This window comes from Aegilops tauschii, chromosome 4 (assembly GCF_002575655.3).
Source record: "Aegilops tauschii subsp. strangulata cultivar AL8/78 chromosome 4, Aet v6.0, whole genome shotgun sequence".
NCBI lineage: Eukaryota > Viridiplantae > Streptophyta > Magnoliopsida > Poales > Poaceae > Aegilops > Aegilops tauschii.
This window is the reverse complement of record NC_053038.3, coordinates 76,481,827-76,507,553: the sequence shown is the minus strand read 5'-3', so window position 1 is coordinate 76,507,553 and position 25,727 is coordinate 76,481,827. Positions and strand designations below refer to the sequence as shown.

Sequence of the window (25,727 nt, the reverse complement as noted above, 5' to 3'; positions counted from 1 at the left end):
GGGTTCGAACGGGAGAGAGATCAACCTAACAGACCCAACTTTGTAGTAACTTTAGTATAAAGTTAGTACAAAATTGGGTCATCTATTACTAAAGTTAGTATAAAGTTGGGTCATCTATTTTAGAACGGAGGGAGTAACAATTAATGATTATTGGTGGGGTTCCTCTATATAAGATACTGATAAGCCGTAGTCTCATCCATATCTGGCCACTCTCGCACATGGGATTGAAAAATGTAGTATTCAGCACTCAAGGAATTGTGTGTCCCTTTCAGCCGTGCATACAGGTCATCCATCCACAACTTTCACACCTAACTGGCCACAATTGCAATACAACCAGGTGGTTTGTTATTTAACTAACAGTGCTCCAATTGCCTACACCATGCGTTTAACTAAAGACCATTTGTCTCGCAATCCTATAAATTAGCACCAAGAGATGCCCCCGGCTATGTCACAACCATTCCACATCGCTATTCCTGCAACTAGGAAAAAGGGGCAATATCATACGGGTACATCAAATATGAACTTAATTTTTTCTGTGGGGAAAATATGAACTTACTTACGAAGTGATTTGGGGAACTTCACCTATCAACAATGCAAGAGTCAAGTAGGCTTACAATTTAGAAGCCATGGCACACAGATCATCACTCCCAATTGAAGCAAGCTAACACAAAAATTATGTACTCAGTGGATAACCATCAAGCAGCTGTAGCCATCCATCCACACGCTTCCAAGAAGACAAGCCGATGAAGCAAACACCTATGCAGCAGCTAACTACCTCAAGCCATACCGGCAGCTCCGCGGTGGCGCACGCATGCTATACCGGGCTCTCCAGGACCGGCTCCCGTCCGGCCGTCTCCGCCCTCCTGGAGCCGTCCTTCGCTGCCGGAACCGGGAGAGCAGGGCGCGCGCGGCAGACGGGACAGGTGGCGCGCGCGCACAGCCAGACGTCGACGCAGCCGACATGGAACGCGTGCCTGCACCCGGGCAGGGCGCGCACCGCGTCGCCGTCCTGCATGGCGCTCAGGCACACCGCGCACTCCTCCCTTACCTCGCTGCCGTCGCCACGCGCCTCCGCCTTGAATCTGACCACCGGCATGGCTGCCAGCGCCGCCTTGTCGAGCCCCCCTCCGCCGGCCCTCTTCCTCGCCGGCCCGGCTGCCGTGCTGGATCCCGTCCGATGCACGCCGTCCCGCCCGCTCCACCGTACGTATAGGTAGTTGAGGTACAGTATCACCCCGTAGAGTGCGAGGCACACCGCCGTGAACGCCGCCACGAGCTCCAGCGTCCCGCTGGAGCTGCAGCACCCCCCGCCGCCGCCCCCGTGCTGCGACACCGTCGTCCCCGCCGGGCCTCCCGCCGTCGACATGCCGATCTATGGACACCACTTCAAGCAGGGAACTGGCAGTGGCGTGCCGTGCGGTTTCTTGCTTTGCTCTGTGTGTTGGGTGGGTTGGTGCGAACAATGATGGTTTTCTTGGTTTGTAGTGTAACGGCCGGTGGTGCTGGCGCCTGGTGGAGGGCATGGATTTTAGTGGCTGGGGATGACCTGGCGGTCATGCGGGGCTGCTCTGTGTTCCACCTTATAAGAGATTTTAGTGATAATTTATTAAGTGATAAGACTTTGCTTTTCTGTATCAGTCCAGTGACGATCAGTGTAGTTGTGGTGCTAGGATCGGCACGGCTGTACGCTGCAAACGGCGACGAAAAATATTGTGATGGTATTGCAAGCAACGAGAACATATACTATAATCGTCCTGACTAAAATGCTACATCCGTCAATGGAGAATGTTACAACTGGTGAGATGACGTGCTACAATCGACGTGGGACACGACAGAAGGAAATATACTCTAGAGTCAATAATAAAGTTGTTAATTTATAGTATTTGCTTATATCATGATAAATGTTTATTATTCATGACAGCGGTCAACAACATCCTGAAGTATCTGAAAAGGACTAAGGATATGTTTCTCATTTATGAAGGCGACAAAGAGCTCGTCGTAAATGGTTACTTCGATGCTAGCTTTGACACTGATCCGTATGACTCTAAGTGACAAACCGGATACGTATTTTTATTGAGTGGTGGAGCTGTCAGTTGGTGCAGTTCCAAGCAGAGCGTCGTGGCGGGATCTACGTGTGAAGCGGAGTACATAGCTGCTTCGGAAGCAGCAAATGAAGAAGTCTGAATGCAGGAGTTCATATCCGATCTAGGTGTAATACCTAGTGCATTAGGTCCAATGAAAATCTTTTATGACAATACTTGAGCAATTGCCATGGCGAAGGAATCCAGATTTCACAAAAGAACCAAACACATGAAGAGACGCTTCAACTCCATCCGTGATCAAGTCAAGGAGGGAGACATAGAGATTTGCAAAATACATACGGATCTGAATGTGGCAGACCTGTTGACTAAGCCTGTTCCACGAGCAAAACATGACCAGCACCAAGACTCCATGGGTGTTAGAAGCATTACAATGTAATCTAGATTATTGACTCTAGTGCAAATGGAAAACTAAAGAAATATGCCCTAGAGGCAATAATAAAATTGTTATTTTATATTTCCTTATATCATGATAAATGTTTATTATTCATGCTAGAATTGTATTAACCGGAAACTTGATACATGTGTGGATACATAGACAAAACACCCTGTCCCTAGTAAGCCTCTACTAGACTAGCTCGTTAATCAAAGATGGTTAAGTTTCCTAATCATAGACATGTGTCGTCATTTGATGAACGGGATCACATCATTAGGAGAATGATGTGATGGACAAGACCCATCCATTAGCTTAGCATATTGATCGTTTAATTTTATTGCTATTGTTTTCTTCATGTCAAATACATATTCCTTCGACTATGAGATTATGCAACTCCCGGATACCGGAGGAATACCTGTGTGCTACCAAACGTCACAACGTAACTGGGTGATTATAAAGATGCTCTACAGGTATCTCCGAAGGTGTTTGCTGGGTTGGCATAGATCGAGATTAGGATTTGTCACTCCGAGTATCGGAGAGGTATCTCTGGGCCCTCTCGGTAATGCACATCATAAGAAGCCTTGCAAGCAATGTGACTAATGAGTTAGTTGCGGGATGATGTATTACGGAACGAGTAAAGTGACTTGCCGGTAACGAGATTGAACTAGGTAGGAAGATACCGACGATCTAATCTCGGGCAAGTAACATACCGATGACAAAGGGAATAACGTATGTTGTCATTACGGTTCGACCGATAAAGATCTTCATAGAATATGTAGGAATCAATATTAGCATGCAGGTTCCGCTATAGGTTATTGACCGGAGAGGTGTCTCGGTCATGTCTACATAGTTCTCGAACCCGTAGGGTCCGGACGCTTAACGTTCGATGATGATTTTGTATTATGTGAGTTATGTGATTTGGTGACCGAATGTTGTTCGGAGTCCCAGATGAGATCACATACATGAAAAGGAGTCTCGAAATGGTCGAGAGGTAAAGATTGATATATAGGACGACAGTATTCGGACACCGGAAGTGTTTCAGAGGGTACCAGTTACATATCGGGTCACCGTAAGAGGTTCCGAGCACCCCCCCCCCCCCCCGGCAAAGATATGGGCCTAATGGGCCGCAACAAAGGGAAAGGAAAGAGGGGAAGAGAGAAGGAAGGGGAGGGATTCAACCTCCCCCTTCCTTCCCTCCTCCCTCCTCTTTCCTTCCACCTCCGGTGAAAAATGAAAGGGGGGCCGAATTGGGGAGGAACCCCAAGTAGGATTCGGCCTACTTGGGGCGCCCCCCTTGGCTGCTCTCTCTCCCTCCCACCTATATATATGAGGGGGGAGGCGCCTAGAACACACAACAACATCTGTCAGCCATGTGCGGCACCTCCCTCCACAGATTACACCCTCGGTCATATTCTCCTAGTGCCTAGGCGAAGGCCTGCGCGAATCACTTCACCATCACCGTCACCACGTCGTCGTGCTAACGGAACTCATCTACTTCCTCGACACATTGCTGGATCAAGAGTTCAAGGGACGTTATCGAGCTGAACGTGTGCAGAACTCGGAGGTGTCGTAACGTTTGGTGCTTGATCGGTCGGAACGAGAAGAAGTTCGACTACATCAACCGCGTTGTCAAACGCTTCTTCTTTCGGTCTCTGAGGGTACGTAGACGCACTCCCCCCCTCTCGTTACTATGCATCTCCTAGATAGATTTTGCGTGAGCGTAGGAATTTTTTTGAAATTGCATGCTATGTTTCCCAACAGTGCCATCCGAGCCAGGTCTATGCGTAGATGATATGCACGAGTAGAACACAAAGAGTTGTGGGCGGTGATCGTCATACTGCTTACCCCCAATGTCTTATTTTGATTCGGCGGTATTGTTGGATGAAGCGGCCCGGACCAACCTTACGTGACCACGTTCATGAGACCGGTTCAACCGACAGACATGCAACTAGTTTTGCATAAAGGTGGCTGGCAGGTGTCTGTTTCTCCTACTTTAATTGAATCGAATTTGACTGCGGCTGGTCCTTGTTGAAGGTTAAAACAGCAAACTTGATAAATCACCATTGTGGTTTGATGCGTAGGTAAGAACGGTTCTTGCTAGTAGCCCGTAGCAGCCACGTAAAACTTGCAACAACAAAGTAGAGGACGTCTAACTTGTTTTTGCAGGGCATGTTATGATGTGATATGGTCAAGACATGATGTGATAAATGTTAGTGTATGAGATGATCATGTCTTGTAAGATATCTGACAACCGGCATGAGCCTTATGGTAGTCTCTTTATTGTATGAAATGCAAACGCCATGTAATTGCTTTACTTTATCACTATGCGTTAGCGATAGTTGTAGAAGCAATAGTTGGCGAGACGACCATGATGCTACGATGGAGATCAAGGTGTCGAGCCGGTGACGATGGAGATCATGACGATCACTACTACAGGATGCTGCTAACGCGACACTACGATTAGAGACCCTTCGACGAAACTGTGTGTGATGCAATAATCGCAAACAGTGGTGTAAAAAACCGTCAAAAAGGTGCAAAACATTTGCAATGACGGATGCATCAAACACGGTTCAGATTTTGGTTGCGTGTGCGATTCAGGGCATACGGTTCAGTTAAATTAACTTTTTGCGATGAGGAGGAACAAAAGAAATGGGCTGTCAGATGAAGGTGTGTGCGATATGCAGCATACGTTTCACTCGGATGAACTGTTTGTGATTAGGCAACACAAAAGAAACAGCCAGCCAGATCAAGGTGTGTGCGATATACGGCATGCGGTTCACTCGGATTAACTGTTTGTGTTGAGATAAGAGAACGGAAACGGTTCAATATAACAAGATGTGTGTGATACGCGGCAAACAGGTCTATAATCAGAAATGTGTGCAAAGACCGATAATAACACAGATGATTGCTTCTAATAATACGTATGTGATATGCTCTGTCTGCACAACATCTATTGACCTTTGGGGGACGGGCGGTCATCCGGGTACGCCATAACTATGCGAAGAGGCATCCTATATTAGTAAGGACTAGCTGTTCCACTAGTAGCTCATGTAAGAGAACTCTCAAGTTAAGTGTGCTCAGGCTGGAGCAGCCATCAGATGGGTGACTGGATGGGAAGTTGTGTTGCTGTTAAATTAACTAATAGGATGGGTCATATCTGTCAAATTAAATGACTAATATGACCCATCCCATGAGTTAATTTAACCTCGAGGTCCTTGTTTTTTTAACACATGTTAAAGAAGGTCTACCGCATTACTTTTTGACAATATGCGATACGTGGCATACAGTTGATCCATCGGACCTGTTTGTGATGAAATAAGTTGTATGTGTTGTGGGCAAACGCTTGCTAGTATTCAACCGTCTGCGATTGATGAATTCATCACCGACGGGTTCCCTAGTGTGGTCCGTGTTCATCTGATCATCATCTAATTCTCGTGCTAGCTCGATGTTCCTTCTATGCTAAGTTTCCATTAATTGATGGCGTTTTATGAACACACCACCGTTTCCCGCCATTTCCTCACCTGTTTCCCACCACCCAGCGATATTGCGCATAAACCTAGGCGGCACGCGGCGCACGGAGGCAACAAGCGCAGCCTGTAGCACATCCACCTTTTCCAAGCATGCCAACCCACCAAAGCGCTGCCTCTGCCATCAACCTCGTCGACGAGGAAAACAAGCAGGCGCCACGGCCCGTCGAGGCCGAGGAGCTCCCCGGCAACATGATCGATGGCGCGCCGCAGAGCAAGCTAGGCGCATCCACGCCGATAGGCTGCGGCTCGCCGCACAGCAAGACCGTTGGAGCGCCGCAGAGCGAGAGGCGCGGCGCACCACACAGCAAGAGTGGATCCATCGGCGCTTGCCTGCTGTCGACACGGCGTCGCAGCTGAGTACACGTCCCGTCAGTACCCCCATTCCTCGCCAGGAGTGGGTAGAGGCCCTCTGCGCCATACTTGCACCAAAGGCCGGCCGTGCCGTACTTGCACCGGACGCCCACCGCGCAGTTCGCATGGGTCGCGTCGTTCGCCTTGTCCGCGGCCCGCTCGATGCCAACGCGCTGGTCGGTAGGCTCGACCGCCTCCTTGGCCCAGGTGTCCACTTGGGCGCAGTAGAGGAACATGGCCAACTTGGAGCTCGAGATCGCGCTCCAGATGTACCGCGAGCGTGTCGACCACTTGGACGAACGCATGCACGAGTTCAGGCAGATCCAAGAGCTACCGCAGGCAAGGGCTGCTGGTCATGGTCTGATGGGCGCGTTTTATTTTGGTGAGTCGTTTCGACATGGATAGCTATGTATTCACAGCAATCATAGTATTGTTGTATTTATTGCTCTGTTTCAATGTGTGTACTCTGTTTTCCGTTCTTATATGTTCTGTTTCAATGTGTGTATATACACTTTCCATTCTGTATATGTGGATGATAACAGCTAGATTCAAATTAGTATACAAAAACAGATAGAAAATGGAATTCATAATATATATATATATATTAATTGTTCATTAGTTCATCACAGAATATATATAATATCATCACATATACGTGATGATACTTAACTACTAGGTACAATGCATATTGAAAACAAACAATACTAAAACTAATAATCCCTCCTGGGGCCAGTATTCCGGTAGCCCCTCGCCAGCAGCTCCCTGGTGTGCGGCGTCTTCCCAGTGCGGAGGCAGTACTCCATCTCCTCCACCTTGCAGTGTTTGACGTACCGATCTGCCTCTTGCTGGCGGACAAGCGTGAATGATCTTGCCATTTCGTTGGGCGCCCACCGGAGCTCCTCGTCGATGGCACGCTGGAGCTTATCGGCCCATCTCCATGCAGCGACGAGGCGCCCAGCGTCTTTGACCTTCCTCGCGAAGTACCCGTCTTCGTACACCTCCTCCGCACGACGATGCGCCCGCCCCCAAAGCTCCGCCGCCTCCTTTTTCCAGGAGGCATCACGGGATTCACGGGCTGCCTGGTACCTGGCTTTCTCCTCCGTCATCTCCTTCTTGAACGCCACTTGCCTGGCTTTCTCAGCCGGCGGCAGCGACTTCCACAGACAAAGATTGTACTGGCCCCCAAACCAATCCAAAGTTGGGGGGGTCCAGCGCAACCTCGTCCGGCAGCGCGTAGGGGTCCTCGTCGCTGCTATTCGAGTGAGCATCCTCGGGGGGCCGCGACTCCTCGTCGGCGCGTGGGCAGACCGGCAGCGCCATGGCAGAAATTTGAGAGAGAGAGAGAGGGCGAGCGAGGGGAGGATGTAGATGAGAATGCAGGCGGGACGAAGAGCAACGTAGTATTTATTGGCGGCCGGAATCTAGATCGACGGAAACAGTACACACGCCGGTCGCCAGAATTTACAAGTACTGTAGTTTGAATTACACACGATTCCCGCAACAAAATCCGTGTGTGAACATAATAGCTGACGGTTTCCAATACAGAACCATGTCTGATTAATGATCCCTGCCACTCACCTACCAAACCTCGAGCCGCGAGATAGAGTGCCAATCGTGTGGGGGCCGGTTGTCTTGCCAGATCTTTACATTTTCTTTTTTGAACACCAGATATTTGCATCGTCTGATGATTTTTTAACTCGCACACAAGTACACAAAAATATTATTTTTCAAACCATTATGGTTACCCGTTGCATGTAGATGTAGTTCAAATTTGAATTACGGTCATTAAATGGCTAGAATATCACTTAAATGTCTTTAAAAGGTCATATGACCCCTGAAATTTTCCAAATTTTTCCATGATAGTTGTATTAGTGCACGTTAAACATAGAAAAAAACTTGAAGGCCGTAAGAGGAAGCTATCTCCCGTTCGTCATCAAACATGCATTGTTCCCTCTCGGAACCACGAACCTTCTAGTGAGTTGCTTCGGTTTATGAGGGGGTGTGTCCAAACTTTCGTCAAACAGGCCAATTTTTTACCACATGATCTTGGTGGCATGACATTACATCAAGCAAGGTTTCATGTTTTTCTGATCATTTTTTATTTTTTTGGAATTAAAATGCCATGGCACTCCATGCAGGTGCCCATGCCGTGAGACCAATATGTTTGTAAATTCCTTCTAATTTACTTCACATGGAATTAACTCGCACACAAGTACACAAATATGATTTTTCAAACCGTTATGGTTAGCCGTTGCATGTAGATGTAGTTCAAATTTGAATTACGGTCATTAAATGGCTATAAAATCACTTAAATATCTTTAAAAGGTCAAATGACCCCTGAAATTTTCCAAATTTTCACATGACAGTTGTATTAGTGCACGTTAAACGTAGACAAAAATTAGAAGTCCGCAAGAGGAAGCTATCTCAAGTTCGTCATCAAACATGCATTGTTCCCTTTCGGAACCACGAACCTTCTAGTGAGTTGCTCCGGTTTGTGAGGGGGTGTGTCCAAACTTTCTTCAAACAGGCCAATTTTTTTACCACATCATCTTGGTGGCATGACATTACACCAAGCAAGGTTTCATGTTTTTCTGATCAATTTTTAGTTTTTTGGAATTAAAATGCCATGGCACTCCATGCATACATATGCATGTGTCCATGTCGTGAGACCAATATGTTTGAAAATTCCTTCTAATTTACTGCACATGGAATTAACTCGCACACAAGTGAACAATAGTTTTTTTCAAACCATTATGGTTAGCCGTTGCATGTAGATGTAGTTCAAATTTGAATTACAATCATTAAATGGCTAGCAAATTACTTAAATGTCTTCAAAAGGTCAAATGACCCCTGAAATTTTCCAAATTTTCACATGACAGTTGTATTAGTGCGCGTTACACGTAGAAAAAATTTGAAGGCTGTAAGAGGAAGCTATCTCCCGTTCGTCATCAAACATGCATTGTTCCCTCTCGGAACCACGAGCCTTCTAGTGAGTTGCTCCGGTTTGTGAGGAGTGTGTGTCCAAACTTTTGTCACACATGCCAAAATTATTACCACATCATCTTGGTGGCATGACATTACATCAACCAAGGTTTCATGTGTTTCTGACATTTTTTAATTTTTTTGGAATTTAAATGCAATGGCACTCCATGCTTAATTGTGTCATAGCCGTTAGACCAATATGTTTGAAAATTCCTTCCAATTTACTGCACATGGAATTAAATCGACACAAGTACACAAAATATGACTTTTCAAACCGTTATGGTTAGCTGTTGCATGTACATGTAGTTCAAATTTTAATTATGGTCATTAAATGGCTAGAAAATCACTTAAATGACTTAAAAGGTCAAATGACCCCTGAAATTTTCCAAAATTTGACATGACAGTTGTATTAGTACAACAAATTTTCTCGTGCATTTAAAACACCATCCGTTGGCACTTTAATACAAATTCGTCTTTCACAGCTAATAAAAAATATCTACAACATCACACATAGTTGTTTCCTAGGAACTGTTTGTGATGAAAATATCTGGGTCTATTTAAGTCTTCCTCTTTCAGCTTCGCCAGCTCGTCTGTTCCAGTGACGGCAACCCCCGAATCCACGAATCCCGATCCCCATTCCCGCACCCCCTTCTTGCAAAGATGACACTGTGGAAACGCTTCGTGAAGGCCCGTACGATGGCGGCACCCCCCCCCCCGAGCGCCGCCGCCTGCACTGAGAGTGCGGCCGCCTACGCTGAGAGTGCCGACGCTTCCGTCGAGAGGGCATCTGCGGCAGCCAAGACGGCTGCAGCTGCTGCTGCGACGGCGGCTGCAAATGCCGAGAGCGCTCGAGCTGCTGTCCTTGGCGCCGACTGTCGGTGTCAAAACCGGCGGATCTCGGGTAGGGGGTCCTGAACTGTGCCTTTAAGGTTGATGGTAACAGGAGACGGGGAACACAATGTTTACCCAGGTTCGGGCCATCTCTATGGAGGTAATACCCTACTTCCTGCTTGATTGATCTTGATGAATATGAGTATTACAAGAGTTGATCTACCTCGAGATCGTAATGGCTAAAACCCTAAAAGTCTAGCCTGTATGACTATGATTGTGATTATGATTGCCTCTACGGACTAAGCCCTCCAGTTTATATAGACACCGGAGGGGACTAGGGTTGTACAAAGTCAGTTATAGAGAAAGGAATCTTCATATCAGGGCACCAGGCTTGCCTTCCACGCTAAGGAGAGTCCCATCTGGACACGGGCAAGAGTCTTCGGTCTTGTATCTTCACAGCCCATTAGTCCGGCCGACGTACCATAGTCCGGACGCCCGTGGACTCCTTAATCCAGGACTCCCTCAGTACCCCCTGAACCAGGCTTCAATGACGATGTGTCTGGCGTGCAAATTGTCTTCGGCATTGCAAGGCGGGTTCCTTCTCCGAATACTCTAACACAGTCTTCAGACACAAGGACCGTGTCCGGCTCTGCAAAACAAGTACCACACACAACCGCAGAGAGTATAATATTTCACGAGTCCAATCCACTGACAACTTTTTGTAGCGTGACACCACATCACCACCCGGTCATTATTTCGAACCGTTTTTCGGCCTGCCGCTTCATATTTCGCGATGCGGTCTTACTGGCCCGTCTCATCAAAGCAGAGATCGTGTCCCCTTATTGCGGGATTCTCATCAATACGGGTGTGGGTAATCCAACCGTGCCGTCTATACAGCCCTTGGGAACAGGCGAGTTTTAAGGCGAGTGGGGAGGCGCTTGATATTCACTGCCTTTATAAGGAGATAAGGATTCTCTTCTTTCACCCATGCCTTCTCTCTCTGCCCTCCCCCATTCTCGAGCTCCAGCGCCCAAGTCCTCATCTTTTCCGCCCCAAGAAAACACTCGATCATGTCTGGATCTGGAGCGCAAGGCAAGTGGATCGCTTCCTCCGTCAAGGAGAAGGACATCACCCAGCTTCGGGAGGTCGGGTATCTGGCCAAGGAAATCGCCCACCGGCTTCCAGCAGAGGGGCAAATCGTCCCCACCCCAGAGCCCAATGAGAGGGTGGTGTCCATCCCCCACTTCGTCTGCGGGTTAGGGTTTCCTCTCCACCCTTTCGTCCGCGGACTCATGTTCTACTATGGGCTAGATTTCCATGATCTGGCCCCAAATTCCTTCCTCAACATCTCGGTAGTTATTGTCGTGTGCGAGGCCTTCCTGCGCATTCCACCCCACTTCGTATTGTGGCTTAAGATTTTCAACGTGAAGCCGAAGGTGGTGGATGGCCAACACGCAGAGTGCAGAGGTGCCATGGTGAGCAAGATGCCCAACGTCACATTGCCCAAAGGTACCTTTGTGGAGACCGTCAAAGGGTGGCAGCAATTGTGGTTCTATGTCACAGAGCCTCGCGACGCCACCTGGGCCGCGGCTCCTGAATTCAAATACGGAGCCCCAATGCGGCTCACCTCCTGGCTAGAGAAGGGCCTGAATTGGTCTTCGTCGGACGAGCTGACAGCGCTGCAAACGCGCATCCAGAGCATGGTGAACAAGAACATCAAGCTCGTCAATGTGATTGATAACCCACAAGTATAGGGGATCAATTGTAGCCTCTTTTGATAAGTAAGAGTGTCGAACCCAACGAGGAGCTAAAGGTAGAACAAATATTCCCTCAAGTTCTATCGACCACCGATACAACTCTACGCACGCGTGACGTTCGCTTTACCGGAAACAAGTATGAAACTAGAAGTACTTTGTAGGTGTTGTTGGATAAGTTTGCAAGAATATAAAGAGCGAGTAAATAAAAGCTAGGGGCTGTTTAGATAAAGACACAACTAAATTAGTTTTAGTAGAGAGCTTTTTGTCACGAGAAAGTTATTTGTCCCTAGGCAATCGATAACTAGACCGGTAATCATTATTGCAATTTTATTTGAGGGAGAGGCATAAGCTAACATACTTCCTCTACTTAGATCATATGCACTTATGATTGGAACTATAGCAAGCATCCGCAACTACTAAAGATCATTAAGGTAAAACCCAACCATAGCATTAAAGCATCAAGTCCTCTTTATCCCATACGCAACAACCTACTTACTCGGGTCTGTGCTTCTGTCACTCACGCAACCCACTATAAGCGAACCATGAACGTATTGCAACACCCTACAGCGGGGATCCCTCACGCTTGCGCGACACGGAGAGCACCATAGGACAGCACCAATAATAAAACATGCAACTCAAACCAATCTTGATCATCAAATAACCCATAGGACAAAACGGATCTACTCAAACATCATAGGATAGCCATACATCATTGGGAAATAATATATAGCGTTGAGCACCATGTTTAAGTAGAGATTACAGCGGGTAATAAAGAGGTTACACCGCTGCATAGAGGGGGGAAGAGTTGGTGATGATGGCGGTGAAGTTGTTGGTGAAGATTGCAGTGATGATGATGGCCACGGCAGCGTTCCGGCGCCACCGGAAGAGAAGGGGAGAGGGGGCCCCTTCGTCTTCTTCTTCCTTGACCTCCTCCCTAGATGGGAGAAGGGTTTGCCCTCTGGTCCTTGGCCTCCATGGCGTGGGAGGTGCGAGAGCCCCTCCGAGATTGGATCTGTCTCTCTGTCTCTCTTTGTTTCTGCGTTCCCGTCTGGTGCCCTTTCACCGTTTCGTATATATATATGGAGATCCGTAACTCCGATTGGACTGAAACCTTCGCCGTGATTTTTTACCAAAAATTAGCTTTCTTGCGGCCGAAGAAGGGCATCAACCGCCTTACGGGTGGCCCACGAGGGTCAGGGGCGCGCCCAGGGGGGCAGGGGCGCCCCTGCCTCGTGGCCACCTCGGGCACTGTCTCGCATGGATTTTTCTTCCAGAATTTTCCAAATATTCCGAAAATAAGCTCCGCCCGTTTTTATCCCGTTTGGATTCCGTTTGATATGGATATTATGCGAAACATAAAACATGCAACAAACAGGAACTGGCACTGGGCACTGGATCAATATGTTAGTCCCAAAAATAGTATAAAAAGGTGCCAAAAAGTATATGAAAGTTGAATAATATTGGCATGGAACAATCAAAAATTATAGATACGACGGAGACGTATCAAAATCCCCAAGCTTAATTCCTGCTCGTCCTCGAGTAGGTAAATGATAAAAAAGATAATTTTTTATGTGGAATGCTACCTAGCATAATCTTGATCATATGTCTAATCATGGCATGAATATTAGGACACGAGTGATTCAAAGCAATAGTCTATCCTTTGACATAAAAACAATAATGCTTCAAGCATACCAACCAAGCAATTATGTCTTATTGAAATAACATAGCCAAACAAAGCTCATCCCTACAAAATCATATAGTCTGGCTATGCTCCATCTTCACCACACAAAATATTCACATCATGCACAACCCCGATGACAAGCCAAGCAATTGTTTCATACTTTTGACGTTTCTCAAACCTTTTCAACTTTCACGCAATACATGAGCGTGAGCCATGGACATAGCACTATAGGTGGAATAGAGTATGATGATGGGGGTTATGTGGAGAAAACAAAAAAGGAGAAAGTCTCACATCGACGCGGCTAATCAACGGGCTATGGAGATGCCCATCAATTGATGTCAATGTGAGGAGTAGGGATTGCCATGCAACGGATGCACTAGAGCTATAAGTGTATGAAAGCTCAAACTGAAACTAAGTGGGTGTGCATCCAACTTGCTTGCTCATGAAGACCTAGGGCATTTGAGGAAGCCCATCGTTGGAATATACAAGCCAAGCTCTATAACGAAAATTCCCACTAGTATATGAAAGTGATGACTCAAGAGAACTCTCTATATGAAGAACATGGTGCTACTTTGAAGCACAAGTGTGGTAAAAGGATAGTAACATTGCCCCTTCTCTCTTTTTCTCTCATTTTGTTGGGCCTTCTCTTTTTTCTTGCCTTTCTCTTTTTTTCGTCCGGAGTCTCATCCTGACTTGTGGGGGAATCATAGTATCCATCATCCTTTCCTCACTGGGGCAATGCTCTAATAATGATGATCATCACACTTTTATTTACTTACAACTCAATATTACAACTCGATACTAGAACAAAGATATGACTCTATATGAATGCCTCCGGCGGTGTACCGGGATATGCAATGATCTAGTGTAGCAATGACATCAAAAAATGGACAAGCCATGAAAACATCATGCTAGCTATCTTACGATCATGCAAAGCAATATGAAAATGATGCTCAAGTCATGTATATGATGATGATGGAAGTTGCATGGCAATATATCTCGGAATGGCTATGGAAATGCCATGATAGGTAGGTATGGTGGCTGTTTTGAGGAAGATATAATGGGGTTTATGTGTGACAGAGCGTATCGTATCACGGGGTTTGGATGCACCGGCGAAGTTTGCACCAACTCTCGAGGTGAGAAAGGGCAATGCACGCTACCGAAGAGGCTAGCAATGATGGAAGGGTGAGAGTGCGTATAATCCATGGACTCAACATTAGTCATAAAGAACTCATATACTTATTGCAAAAATCTATTAGTCATCAAAACAAAGTACTACACACATGCTCCTAGGGGTATAGATTGGTAGGAAAAGACCATCGCTCGTCCCCGGCCGCCACTCATAAGATAATCAATAAATAAATCATGCTCTGACTTCGTTACATAACGGTCCACCATACGTGCATGCTACGGGAATCACAAACTTCAACACAAGTATTTCTACTAATCCACAACTACCCACTAGCATGACTCTAATATCACCATCTTTATATCGCAAAACTATTGCAAGGAATCAAACATATCATATTCAGTGATCTACAAGTTTTATGTAGGACTTAATGACTAACCATGTGAATGACCAGTTCCTGTCATCTCTCTAAATAGATATAAGTGAAGCAAGAGAGTTTAATTCTTTCTACAAAAGATATGCCCACGCTCTAACAAATATAAGTGAAGCAAAAGAGCATTCTACAAATGGCGGTTGTCTAAGTGAAGAGAAACAGGCAATCCAAACTTCCAATGATATAAGTGAAGCACATGAAGCATTCTATAAAGCCATACTCAAAAGATTTAAGTGAAGTGCAAAGAGCATTCTATAAATAAACCAAGGACCATCTCATACCAGCATGGTGCATAAAATAAAAATGAAAACTAAATGCACAAGACGCTCCAAGATTGCACATATCGCATGAACGAAACGAATCCGAAAACATGCCGATACTTGTTGAAGAAAGAGGGGATGCCTTCCGGGGCATCCCCAAGCTTAGATGCTTGAGTCTCCTTGAATATTTACTTGGGGTGCCTTGGGCATCCCCAAGCTTGAGCTCTTGCCTCTCTTCCTTCTCCTCACATCGAGACCTTCTCGATCATCGAACACTTCATCCACACAAAACATCAACAGAAAACTCGGTAAGATCCGTTAGTATAATAAAGTAAATCACTACTCTAAGTACTGTTGCAAACCAATTAATATTTTGTTTTTGCATTGTGTCTACTGTAATATAGCTTTTTCATGGATTAATCCACTGATATAAATTGATAGTTTCATCAAAACAAGCAAACTATGCATCAAAAACAGAATCTGTCTAAAACAGAACAGTCTGTAATAATCTGAACATTCACCATACTTCTGATACTTGAAAAATTCTGCCACAATTAGGAAAAATAAACAATTTATACAGCAAGACAGTGCAAAAAGAATCATAACCATTTGACGTTCCAGTAAAAAACTAAAATTCGTGCACTACAGCCAAAGTTTCTGTCCTGCACCGGACAAACCAACAAGCATTGTAAACATCCTAAAGGCAAACCTTGGCACATTATTTTTATAATACAATGGAATTGTACAAGGGGATAATTATTTTTTTTGAAAAGTTTCTGTAATCAAGATTCACAAAGTTCCCGTGAGCATGAACAAAGTTCAAGGCTAGCTCCCACTTTAACAATGCTCGTCTTTCTCACTTTCGCTTTTCTTTTTGAAAAAGTTTTTAGGTTCCCCTCTTTATTTATTTTTGTTTTTAAACTATGTAAAAGCACTCAACAGAAATAAATGACTCTCTAAAACTTCCGGCTTGTCTCCCTGGCAGCGCTTTCTTTAAAGCCATTAAGCTAGGCATATAGTGCTCAAGTAGTGAATCCACCTGGATCCCAAGGTATATCAAAGCCAATTTTAATTAGCAATGATTTGTAATTTAGTAGTGAGCACAAAGCAACATATATCATGTAATTACGAAGTCTAACTCTCTTCCTATGCATCGGCATGTCATAAAATAACAATTCATGCACACATAGTAAAGGCCAATGCATAGTATAACAGTTTCTTGCAATTTTACCATGTTGGAAACATAGAGAGGTGGAGATATAGTTACTCTCTCATAATAATTGCAAGTAGGAGCAGCAAGCACATGCATATTATACTCATCAAAATCATCATGTGTAGTAGTAAAAGGCAACCCATCAATATAATCCTTAATAAGCACAAACTTCTCCGATATAGTGTAGTCGGGAGAATTCAAAAAGATAATAGGACTATCATGCGTGGGTGCAATAGCAACAATTTCATGTTTAACATAAGGAACTATAGCAAGTTCATCTCCATAAGAATAATTCATATTAGCATCTTGGCCACAAGCGTAGCAAGCATCATCAAAAAGGGATATTTCACAAGAATCAACGGGATCATAACAGTCATCATAGCAATCATCCTTTGGTAAGCACGAAGGGGAATTAAACAATGTATGAGTTGAAGAGTTACTCCCATTAGAAGGTGGGCACGGGTGATCAATCCACTTTTCCTCCTTTTGTTCTTCGCTCTCCTCCTCATCTTTTTCATCCAATGAGCTCACAGTTTCATCAACTTTTTCTTCCATAGATTCCTGCAAAATATTAGTCTCTTCTTGGAAAGCGGAGACTTTCTCAATAAGTGCATTAATATCGTAATTGTATTCATAATTCTCATAACAATATTTGAGGATAGCTAAATTTTCAGGTCTATAAATAGCATCATCAAAATCTCAAACTCTTTATACATAGATTCAATTTCATAAGCACCCATAAAAGCAACAAATTCTTCTATTTGTTCCACATCATAGTAATCGTATATACCTCTAGCATAAGAAGCTAAGGTTTTATTATAATTAAATTCGCATGAAAAGGGAAGGTGTGGAGCCTTCATCCTAGAGCAACAAGGATAATCATAATTCAAGCATAGTTGTCTAGCATACCACTTCAATATATGAATTTGATCCCATAATAGTTTCCCTTTTTGTGTCAAGCGATAATCCCTAAAGTATTCACGTTGATCCAACGTTACTCCCATTACATAATTGAATGGGGTTTTCTGAGGATTATTAAAGCAGTACATAATATCTTTCACATAACCAGCATCGAGGGTTTTAGGAGGTTCCCCATCTCCATGAGCAGCAAGTACACCTAATTTTTTTTTGGCATTTCGTGTTCCATATCCATAACTAAAGATAGAGAACAACTAAGAGCAGCAAATAAAAATTACTTAGTGATAAAGCAAACAAGCACACACGAGAATATTCACCCCACGCTATTGCTCCCCGGCAACGGCGCCAGAAAAAGGTCTTGATAACCCACAAGTATAGGAGATCAATTGTAGCGTCTTTCGATAAGTAAGAGTGTCGAACCCAACGAGGAGCTAAAGGTAGAACAAATATTCCCTCAAGTTCTATCGACCACCGATACAACACTACGCACGCGTGTCGTTCGCTTTACCGGAAACAAGTATGAAACTAGAAGTACTTTGTAGGTGTTGTTGGATAAGTTTGCAAGAATATAAAGAGCGAGTAAATAAAAGCTAGGGGCTGTTTAGATAAAGACACAACTAAATTAGTTTTAGTAGAGAGCTTTTTGTCACGAGAAAGTTATTTGTCCCTAGGCAATCGATAACTAGACCGGTAATCATTATTGCAATTTTATTTGAGGGAGAGGCATAAGCTAACATACTTCCTCTACTTGGATCATATGCACTTATGATTGGAACTCTAGCAAGCATCCGCAACTACTAAAGATCATTAAGGTAAAACCCAACCATAGCATTAAAGCATCAAGTCCTCTTTATCCCATACGCAACAACCTACTTACTCGGGTCTGTGCTTCTGTCACTCACGCAACCCACTATAAGCGAACCATGAACGTATTGCAACACCCTACAGCGGGGATCCCTCACGCTTGCGCGACACGGAGAGCACCATAGGACAGCACAAATAATAAAACATGCAACTCAAACCATCTTGATCATCAAATAACCCATAGGACAAAACGGATCTACTCAAACATCATAGGATAGCCATACATCATTGGGAAATAATATATAGTGTTGAGCACCATGTTTAAGTAGAGATTACAGCGGGTAAGAAAGAGGTTACACCGCTGCATAGAGGGGGGAAGAGTTCGTGATGATGGTGGTGAAGTTGTTGGTGAAGATTGCGGTGATGATGATGGCCACGGCAGTGTTCAGGCGCCACCGGAAGAGAAGGGGAGAGGGGGGCCCTTCGTCTTCTTCTTCCTTGACCTCCTCGCTAGATGGGAGAAGGGTTTCCCCTCTGGTCCTTGGCCTCCATGGCGTGGGAGGGGCGAGAGCCCCTCCGAGATTGGATCTGTCTCTCTGTCTCTCTCTGTTTCTGCGTTCCTGTCTAGTGCCCTTTCACCGTTTCATATATATATGGAGATCCGTAATTCCGATTGGACTGAAACCTTTGCCGTGATTTTTTTACCAAAGATTAGCTTTCTTGCGGCCGAAGAAGGGCCTCAACCGCCTTACGGGTGGCCCACGAGGGTCAGGGGCGCGCCCAGGGGTCTCCGCTGCAGGGGTCTCCGCTGCCTCGTGGCCACCTTTGGCACCGTCTCACGTGGATTTTTCTTCCGGAATTTTCCAAATATTCCAAAAATAAGCTCTGTCCGTTTTTATCCCGTTTGGATTCCGTTTGGTATGGATATTCTACGAAACATGAAACATGCAACAAACAGGAACTGGCACTGGGCACTGGATCAATATGTTAGTCCCAAAGTATAAAAAGGTGCCAAAAAGTATATGAAAGTTGAATAATATTGGCATGGAACAATCAAAAATTATAGATACGACGGAGACGTATCAATGATCCAGGTGATGCTGGTTCACCGGATCCTTCCATGCCAGAACAGGACTTGCCATTTATGGGAGTTCAATCCGGCCAAGCACCAGACCTTGCAACAGTTCTACGGAACCACGCATGAAGATATCTGGAAGGTGCTCTTCAAGTGCAACGAGACGCCGCCGGAGACAACCGAGGACCGTGGGAATGCCCTGGCCCATCCCGCCAGTGCGGTAAGTCTTTCACGTTTCAAGGCGTATCCTTTACTTGCTTATTCAGGGAAGATATCTAAACCTTACTATTTATTTTCACAGGGCTGGACAAAGAAGGCGGAGTGTATTCGGTGTCCGGCTCCGCTGCCCGAGGAACCAGCAATTCCACTTCTAACGAAGATGCTGGTTCCGGCGCCCTACCAGGCACCGGAGAAGAAGGCCAAGGAGAGCAGAAGGGGTCTCCGCTGCAGGGGTGCTTCGGATAGGACGTTCAAAGACACCGAGAGTCACTCCTCCGCCGCCGGGGACGAAGAGCAGGAGGAGAGCGACTGTCCCCCTGTGGGGGGAAGGAAGAAGAGGGCAGCCTCCACACATCTGGAGGCAGAGGCGTCCAAGAGGGGGAAGGGTTCCCTCGTGTATAACTCCGCGTGGGACGTCGATAGCAGCCCCGAGAGGCGCCCCCGAGACAAGTTCCTGGCCGAATCGTGAGTACTCAAAGACCCAGGCGCATTCATTATCCAGCCTCCCTACTTCATAGTTTTTAACATGTTGAATCATGCATTTGTAGTCCGGCCCACGACAGCTCCCTGCGATCCTCATCAGGGGGTTCGCTGGATTCAAAGGCGATGGCCAGCGAGTCACCGCCGGCGGCTTACTCTCCCAAGGCCAAGGGCGACGCTGAGGTGCTGTCCCAAAGGACCTTCCTAGGCTAGGGAGAGGTTCAGGAGGCCGTCAGGGTGGCGCCAGAGGGTGACCCCTCGACCGCGGGACTCCTGGGGGAGAAAATCCCCATGGAGACTGGCTATGGGGGCCATATCCAATTCGGCCCCAGCCGAATACCATCTCGGAGACCTACACAGCTCCGGAATCAAGCAAGCAGCCTCCTTCGAAGGGAGGAGGTGCGCCTATTCCACCGGTGACCTCTGTCCATCCAGAGGCACCGGATAATCTGCTGGAAGCGCTGCGAGGCGCTTCCATTGTGGAGGAACACTATATCCTTATGGGTACGGTGGTTGAGAGGGTTTGGTCCGTTAAGAGCGGGCTGACCGAAGCCTGCACCAGCCTGCTGAAAGGCTTTGAGGTAAGCAACACAATTATGTAAAATAATGTCACAGTATAGACAGTAGCCCCTGAGACACTGTCCAGTGTTCAGAAAGAAAAGCCAGACAGAGGATCAAGTAGTTTTCGAAGGAAACTAACTAAATATGTCTTATGTGAATAAGCAGGCGTCGTTGTTGGCCGCAACCTCTCATGCTGCTGAGGTCTCTGGACTAAAGCAGAGTCTGGAGCGGGCCAAGGAAGAGCTCGGCCGTGTAAAAAATCAGCTGGAGGACAAGCAAGGTATGTGATGCCCTTGTGTGTATCCAGAAAAGGATGAATGATTTGTGCTGACCATAGTGCCATGATATTTGTAGGAGCGGCTACTGAGGTGGAAACCCTCAAGAAAGCACTGGCTGAGGCCAAAGAGAAAGCGGCAAAGGAGCAAGCCACCCGTCAAAAACACGAGGCCAGGGTTGGTGAGGTCCAAGAGGAGCTCCAGGACGCCGTCAAGAAATGCGAGTCCTTGGAGCGCTAAATTGCGGATCAAGAGACCGAACTCGCCAAGGCTAGCCAGAGCGCACAAGAGGCCCGGGTTGAAGCCCAGGGTGCCCTCCAGGAAATCCAGGAGGCCAAGAAAATCGCGGCGGGTAAGGCTTTTATTATGCAAAGCAAGTATGTGAAGAAGAGGTATCTCTTACTAACCCGGATTTGGAGTTCCCCAGGGGCGTTTGCGGATCTGCCGCGCAGTGTTTCTGATGCTGCGGAATTCTTCCGAGCCGAAGAGGGGAGCTCAACGGAGAAGCTGTTCTGGTCGCAATATCTTGCGCTAGAACATCCGGTGCCCTTTAGCGATCAGCTAAAACAGCTGGTCGAACTGCATAGGGTGGCCGAACTGGCCATGAAGGATTTGATAATCCGGCTATGGCCTGCCGAAGCTATACCCAGCAGCTACTTCGGGCTCGTGAAGCGGCTGGTCAATGTCTGCCTCCGGCTTCACGTCATGAAGCGATCGGTCTGCATCAAAGGTGCGCGGATGGCCTTCGCCCGCGTCAAGGTGCAGTGGGCGAAGATGAACACCGTCAAGCTCGCGACCGAGGGACCGCCTGAGGGCAAGGAGCACCGCATGCCCGAGCGATATTTTAGCGATTTCCTGGAGGGATCCCGCATTGTAGCGGAGCAATGTGCGAAAGATGTAATCTTTGAATGAATACATTTATGTTATATCGCACTGTATTGTGAAACAAAGTCGATTGTGTGATATAGTGCTTGTTACTATTAAAATTTTACCTCCTGTGCGGCCGTGTTTATGAAATCTGAGAGTTGGCCGGTCATCGGCTTCAGACCCACGTAGGTAGTACGGGGGTGTTCGGGATGGAATCTAAACACTCTTGATCCAATTGTTTGGACCTTGAAGGATGTGTTTAGCGCAACGAACTAGGAAATCGGACTATGTGGCTTTATCACCCTCACTTAGCCATAGGAGTTTGACAATAAAAACTTAGGCGCAGCCCCTAGTATCTGAACTAGGGTGTTGTAAACACCTGATCAGGTAAGAACCGATTCATCGCGTAATGCGGAAAAAATCGCTAAAGATTTGAAACCTCCGAAGAGCTGACCGGCTCACGCCGCATCATGACAGTCAGTTTTCGGCTTTCTCTACTGAGGTGCTCATCCGGATAAACCAGGACACAATCGCAGTAGTTCTCCCTTTACTACCCTAGCCAATATAACGGAACGTAAGGTAGTAAGCAGAGGAGCCGGGCAACCCAACTATTGACCAAAGACATGATTCGGAGCCGATGCATATAATGCTAAATTCGGGGTGCCGAACTATACTGTAAAAGGTGCTCGGACTTTGTTGCCGTATTATGGGGCGCAATGAAGCCCCTGGCAAATTAAAGCGTACCAAAATGTACGGGTGCAATTTGATAAGAATATCAAAAAAAAGAGGTAGCAAGCTAGTGCCGCAGAAGTTGGGCCGCAAACTGTTTCCATTACAGTTTGATGAATACGTCAAAGCGTATTTGTACACGTAGTGCAATAAGCAACAGGGCTATTTGAATAAGCAACAACCGAGGGAGAGCTGCGTGTGGGTCCTGAAAATAGGTAGAGTGATTGTTAAAGAGACCACCTAGAAATTCCCTTATACGTCAATGCTTCTTGCCATCTTGGTGTATCTATCCTTTTGAAAGGACCGGTGATCAGGCCGTCAGAAAAAGGCTGTGGAAAAGAAATCTAAAAAGGATAAAAAAAGAAAAAGTGAAAGTATGTGTGTCCAGGAGAGGTCGAGCCGTATTATGGATCACAATCTAGTTATGCCTCCGTCTATGCCCATGGTATTTTGAGTGCGTAATTATGTACGCGCGGTACAAACGCCGCCACTTGGTCGGGACTGGGACGGAGGCCGAATTGCTAGTCGAGCTTGTGATGAGCTGGGCTGTCCTGCCACAGAGTAGTCTGGACTCGTTTGACAGTGTCCGGGAGTTCGGCCGCCGAATTAAGGTTCTGCTTGAGAAGGCCGCTCTGTACTTCTGCTGCTAAAGCAGCGGTATGCTCCTCAGTACGGAGGGAGCGTTCCGTGTTTCCATTGACTGTTATGACGCCGCGTGGTCCGGGCATCTTGATCTTGAGATAAGCATAGTGTGGCACTGCGTTGAATCGAGCAAATGTGGTTCGTCCCAGCAGTGCGTGATAGCCGCTGCGGAAGGGGACGATATCGAAGATCAATTCTTTGCTTCGGAAGTTGTCCGGGGATCCGAAGACAACCTCTAGTGTGATTGAGCCCGTACAGCGGGCCTCTACACCTGGTATGATTCCTTTAAAGGTAGTCTTTGTGGGCTTGATCCATGAGGGATTAATGCCCATTTTGCGCACTGTATCCTGATAGAGCAGGTTCAGGCTGCTGCCACCATCCATGAGGATTCGCGTGAGGTGGAATCCATCGATGATTGGGTCGAGGACCAGTGCGGCTGAACCGCCATGACGGATACTGGTCGGATGGTCCCTGCGATCGAAAGTGATCGAACAAGAAGACCATGGGTTGAACTTTGGGGCGACTGGTTCCATCGTGTAGACATCCCTAAGCGCGCGTTTGCGCTCCCTCTTGGGGATATGGGTAGCGTATATCATGTTCACTGTTTTAACTTGGGGGGACTTCTTCTGTCCCCCTGTGTTCGGCGAACGGGGATCCTCGTCATCGTCCTTGTTTTGCAACCCCTTCTCCTTGTTCTCGGCATTTAATTTGCCGGCCTGTTTAAAAACCCAATAGTCTCTGTTGGTATGGTTGGCTGGTTTGTCTGGGGTGCCATGGATCTGGAATGGACGATCGAGTATGCAGTCCAAGCTGGATTGGCCCGAATTGTTTCTTTTATATGGCTTCTTCCGTTGGCCGGACTAGGAGCCACTGAATCCGGCGTTGACAGCCATGTCATCGGTATTGTCGTTGTTGCTTCGACGCTTATGTCTGTTGCGTCGTGGCTTGCCGTTGCTATTTCTAGCTTTAGAGGTGCCACGTTCGCTTGTATTGTTTTTGCTACGGGCTAGCCAGCTATCCTCGCCCGTGCAAAAGCGGGTCATAGGTGTCGTGAGGGCTGCCATGGACTTCGGTTTTTCCTGCCCGAGGTGTCGGGTGAGCCACTCATCGCGGATGCTATGCTTAAAGGCCGCCAGGGCTTCGGCATCCGGACAGTCGACGATCTGATTCTTTTTGGTTAGGAACCTGGTCCAGAGTTTCCTGGCTGACTCTCCAAGCTGTTGAACTATGTGACTTAAGTCATCGGCATCCGGAGGTCGGACGTATGTGCCTTGGAAATTATCACGGAAAGCGTCTTCCAGGTCTTCCCAGCTACCAATGGAGTTTTCAGGCAGGCTGTTCAACCAGTGCCGAGCTGGCCCCTTGAGTTTTAGTGGGAGGTATTTGATGGCGTGAAGATCATCACCACGGGCCATATGAATATGGAGAAGAAAGTCCTCAATCCATATCGCGGGATCTGTTGTCCCATTGTATGATTCGATGTTCATGGGTTTAAACCCTTCTGGGAATTCATGATCCATTACTTCATCGGTGAAGCACAGGGGGTGCGCGGCGCCTCTATATCGGGCCACATCACGACGTAGTTCGGATGGAGTTCGTCTGCGGTTTTTGGCCCGGGCGTGATTACCATTGTTGCGTCCGGCTAGATAGCCGTCGTCACGTGTCGGGGCACGCCCCCGCGATCCGTAGATCCATCTGGCCTGTCCTGCTCTACGGTCCAGGTCCTGCCGCAGGTCATATGTATATCCCCGAGCTGTTTTCTCCATGCCTTTACGGTGAGGTAGGACAGGCTGGTGTTCGGCTTGAGGTGCCGCTTTATCCCGGCCACGTGGTGGTCGGTCGGCCGCATTACGCGCTGATGGTATGGGCTCCAACGCCTCATCATCAAACTGAGGTAGCAATTTGCACTTCGGGTAACTTTTGGTTGGGCGCTCGAGGTCGTATTCCTCGGCTGCCAGGACATTAGTCCACCTGTCATTGAGCAGATCCTGATCAGCTTGAAGTTGTTGCTGCCGCTTTTTCAGGCTCCTTGCCGTGGCGATTAGCCAGCGCTTAAAGAGCTCCTACTCGAGAGGTTCCTCAGGTACGATGAAGTCTTCGTCACCAAGGCTCACCTCGTCCTCGGAGAGTGGTAGATAATTGCTGTCCTCCGAGTCTTCGTTTATGGCCTGTTTATCAGGCCTAACTTGCCCATCTTCCCGATCGTCCTGTTCGGCAGTTTGCTCGTCGGGGTCTACTCTGTCTTCGGCATCGTCCGGAGTGTTATCGTCTCCTGTGCCGGTGTTGCTGTCTTTTCTGCGGCGTGATTTAGAGCGGCGCCGCTGATGTCGGTGTTGTGGTTGTATCTTGGGAGGTTCATCCTCGACTGGATCTTCCTTGTTATCGCCATTGTTCTCTTTAGGTGTGTCCACCATGTACACGTCGTATGAGGAGGTGGCCGTCCAACGTCCGGTAAACGGCGGGTTTTCGACCTGCTCCTCTCCAGCATCGTCGTCCATGCCATCGATGTCTTTGG

General features: G+C 46.9%; 1 protein-coding gene across 1 annotated transcript; it reads right to left on the bottom strand.

The window, feature by feature from the left end:
- Window positions 1–507: 507 nt before the first annotated feature.
- Window positions 508–1,551, bottom strand: LOC109735125 (RING-H2 finger protein ATL66). Its single transcript, XM_040386698.3, has one exon. It carries the CDS (start codon window positions 1,364–1,366, stop codon window positions 815–817), a length of 552 nt encoding a protein of 183 aa, XP_040242632.1. The 5' UTR covers window positions 1,367–1,551; the 3' UTR covers window positions 508–814.
- Between the last annotated feature and the right edge of the window lie 24,176 nt (window positions 1,552–25,727).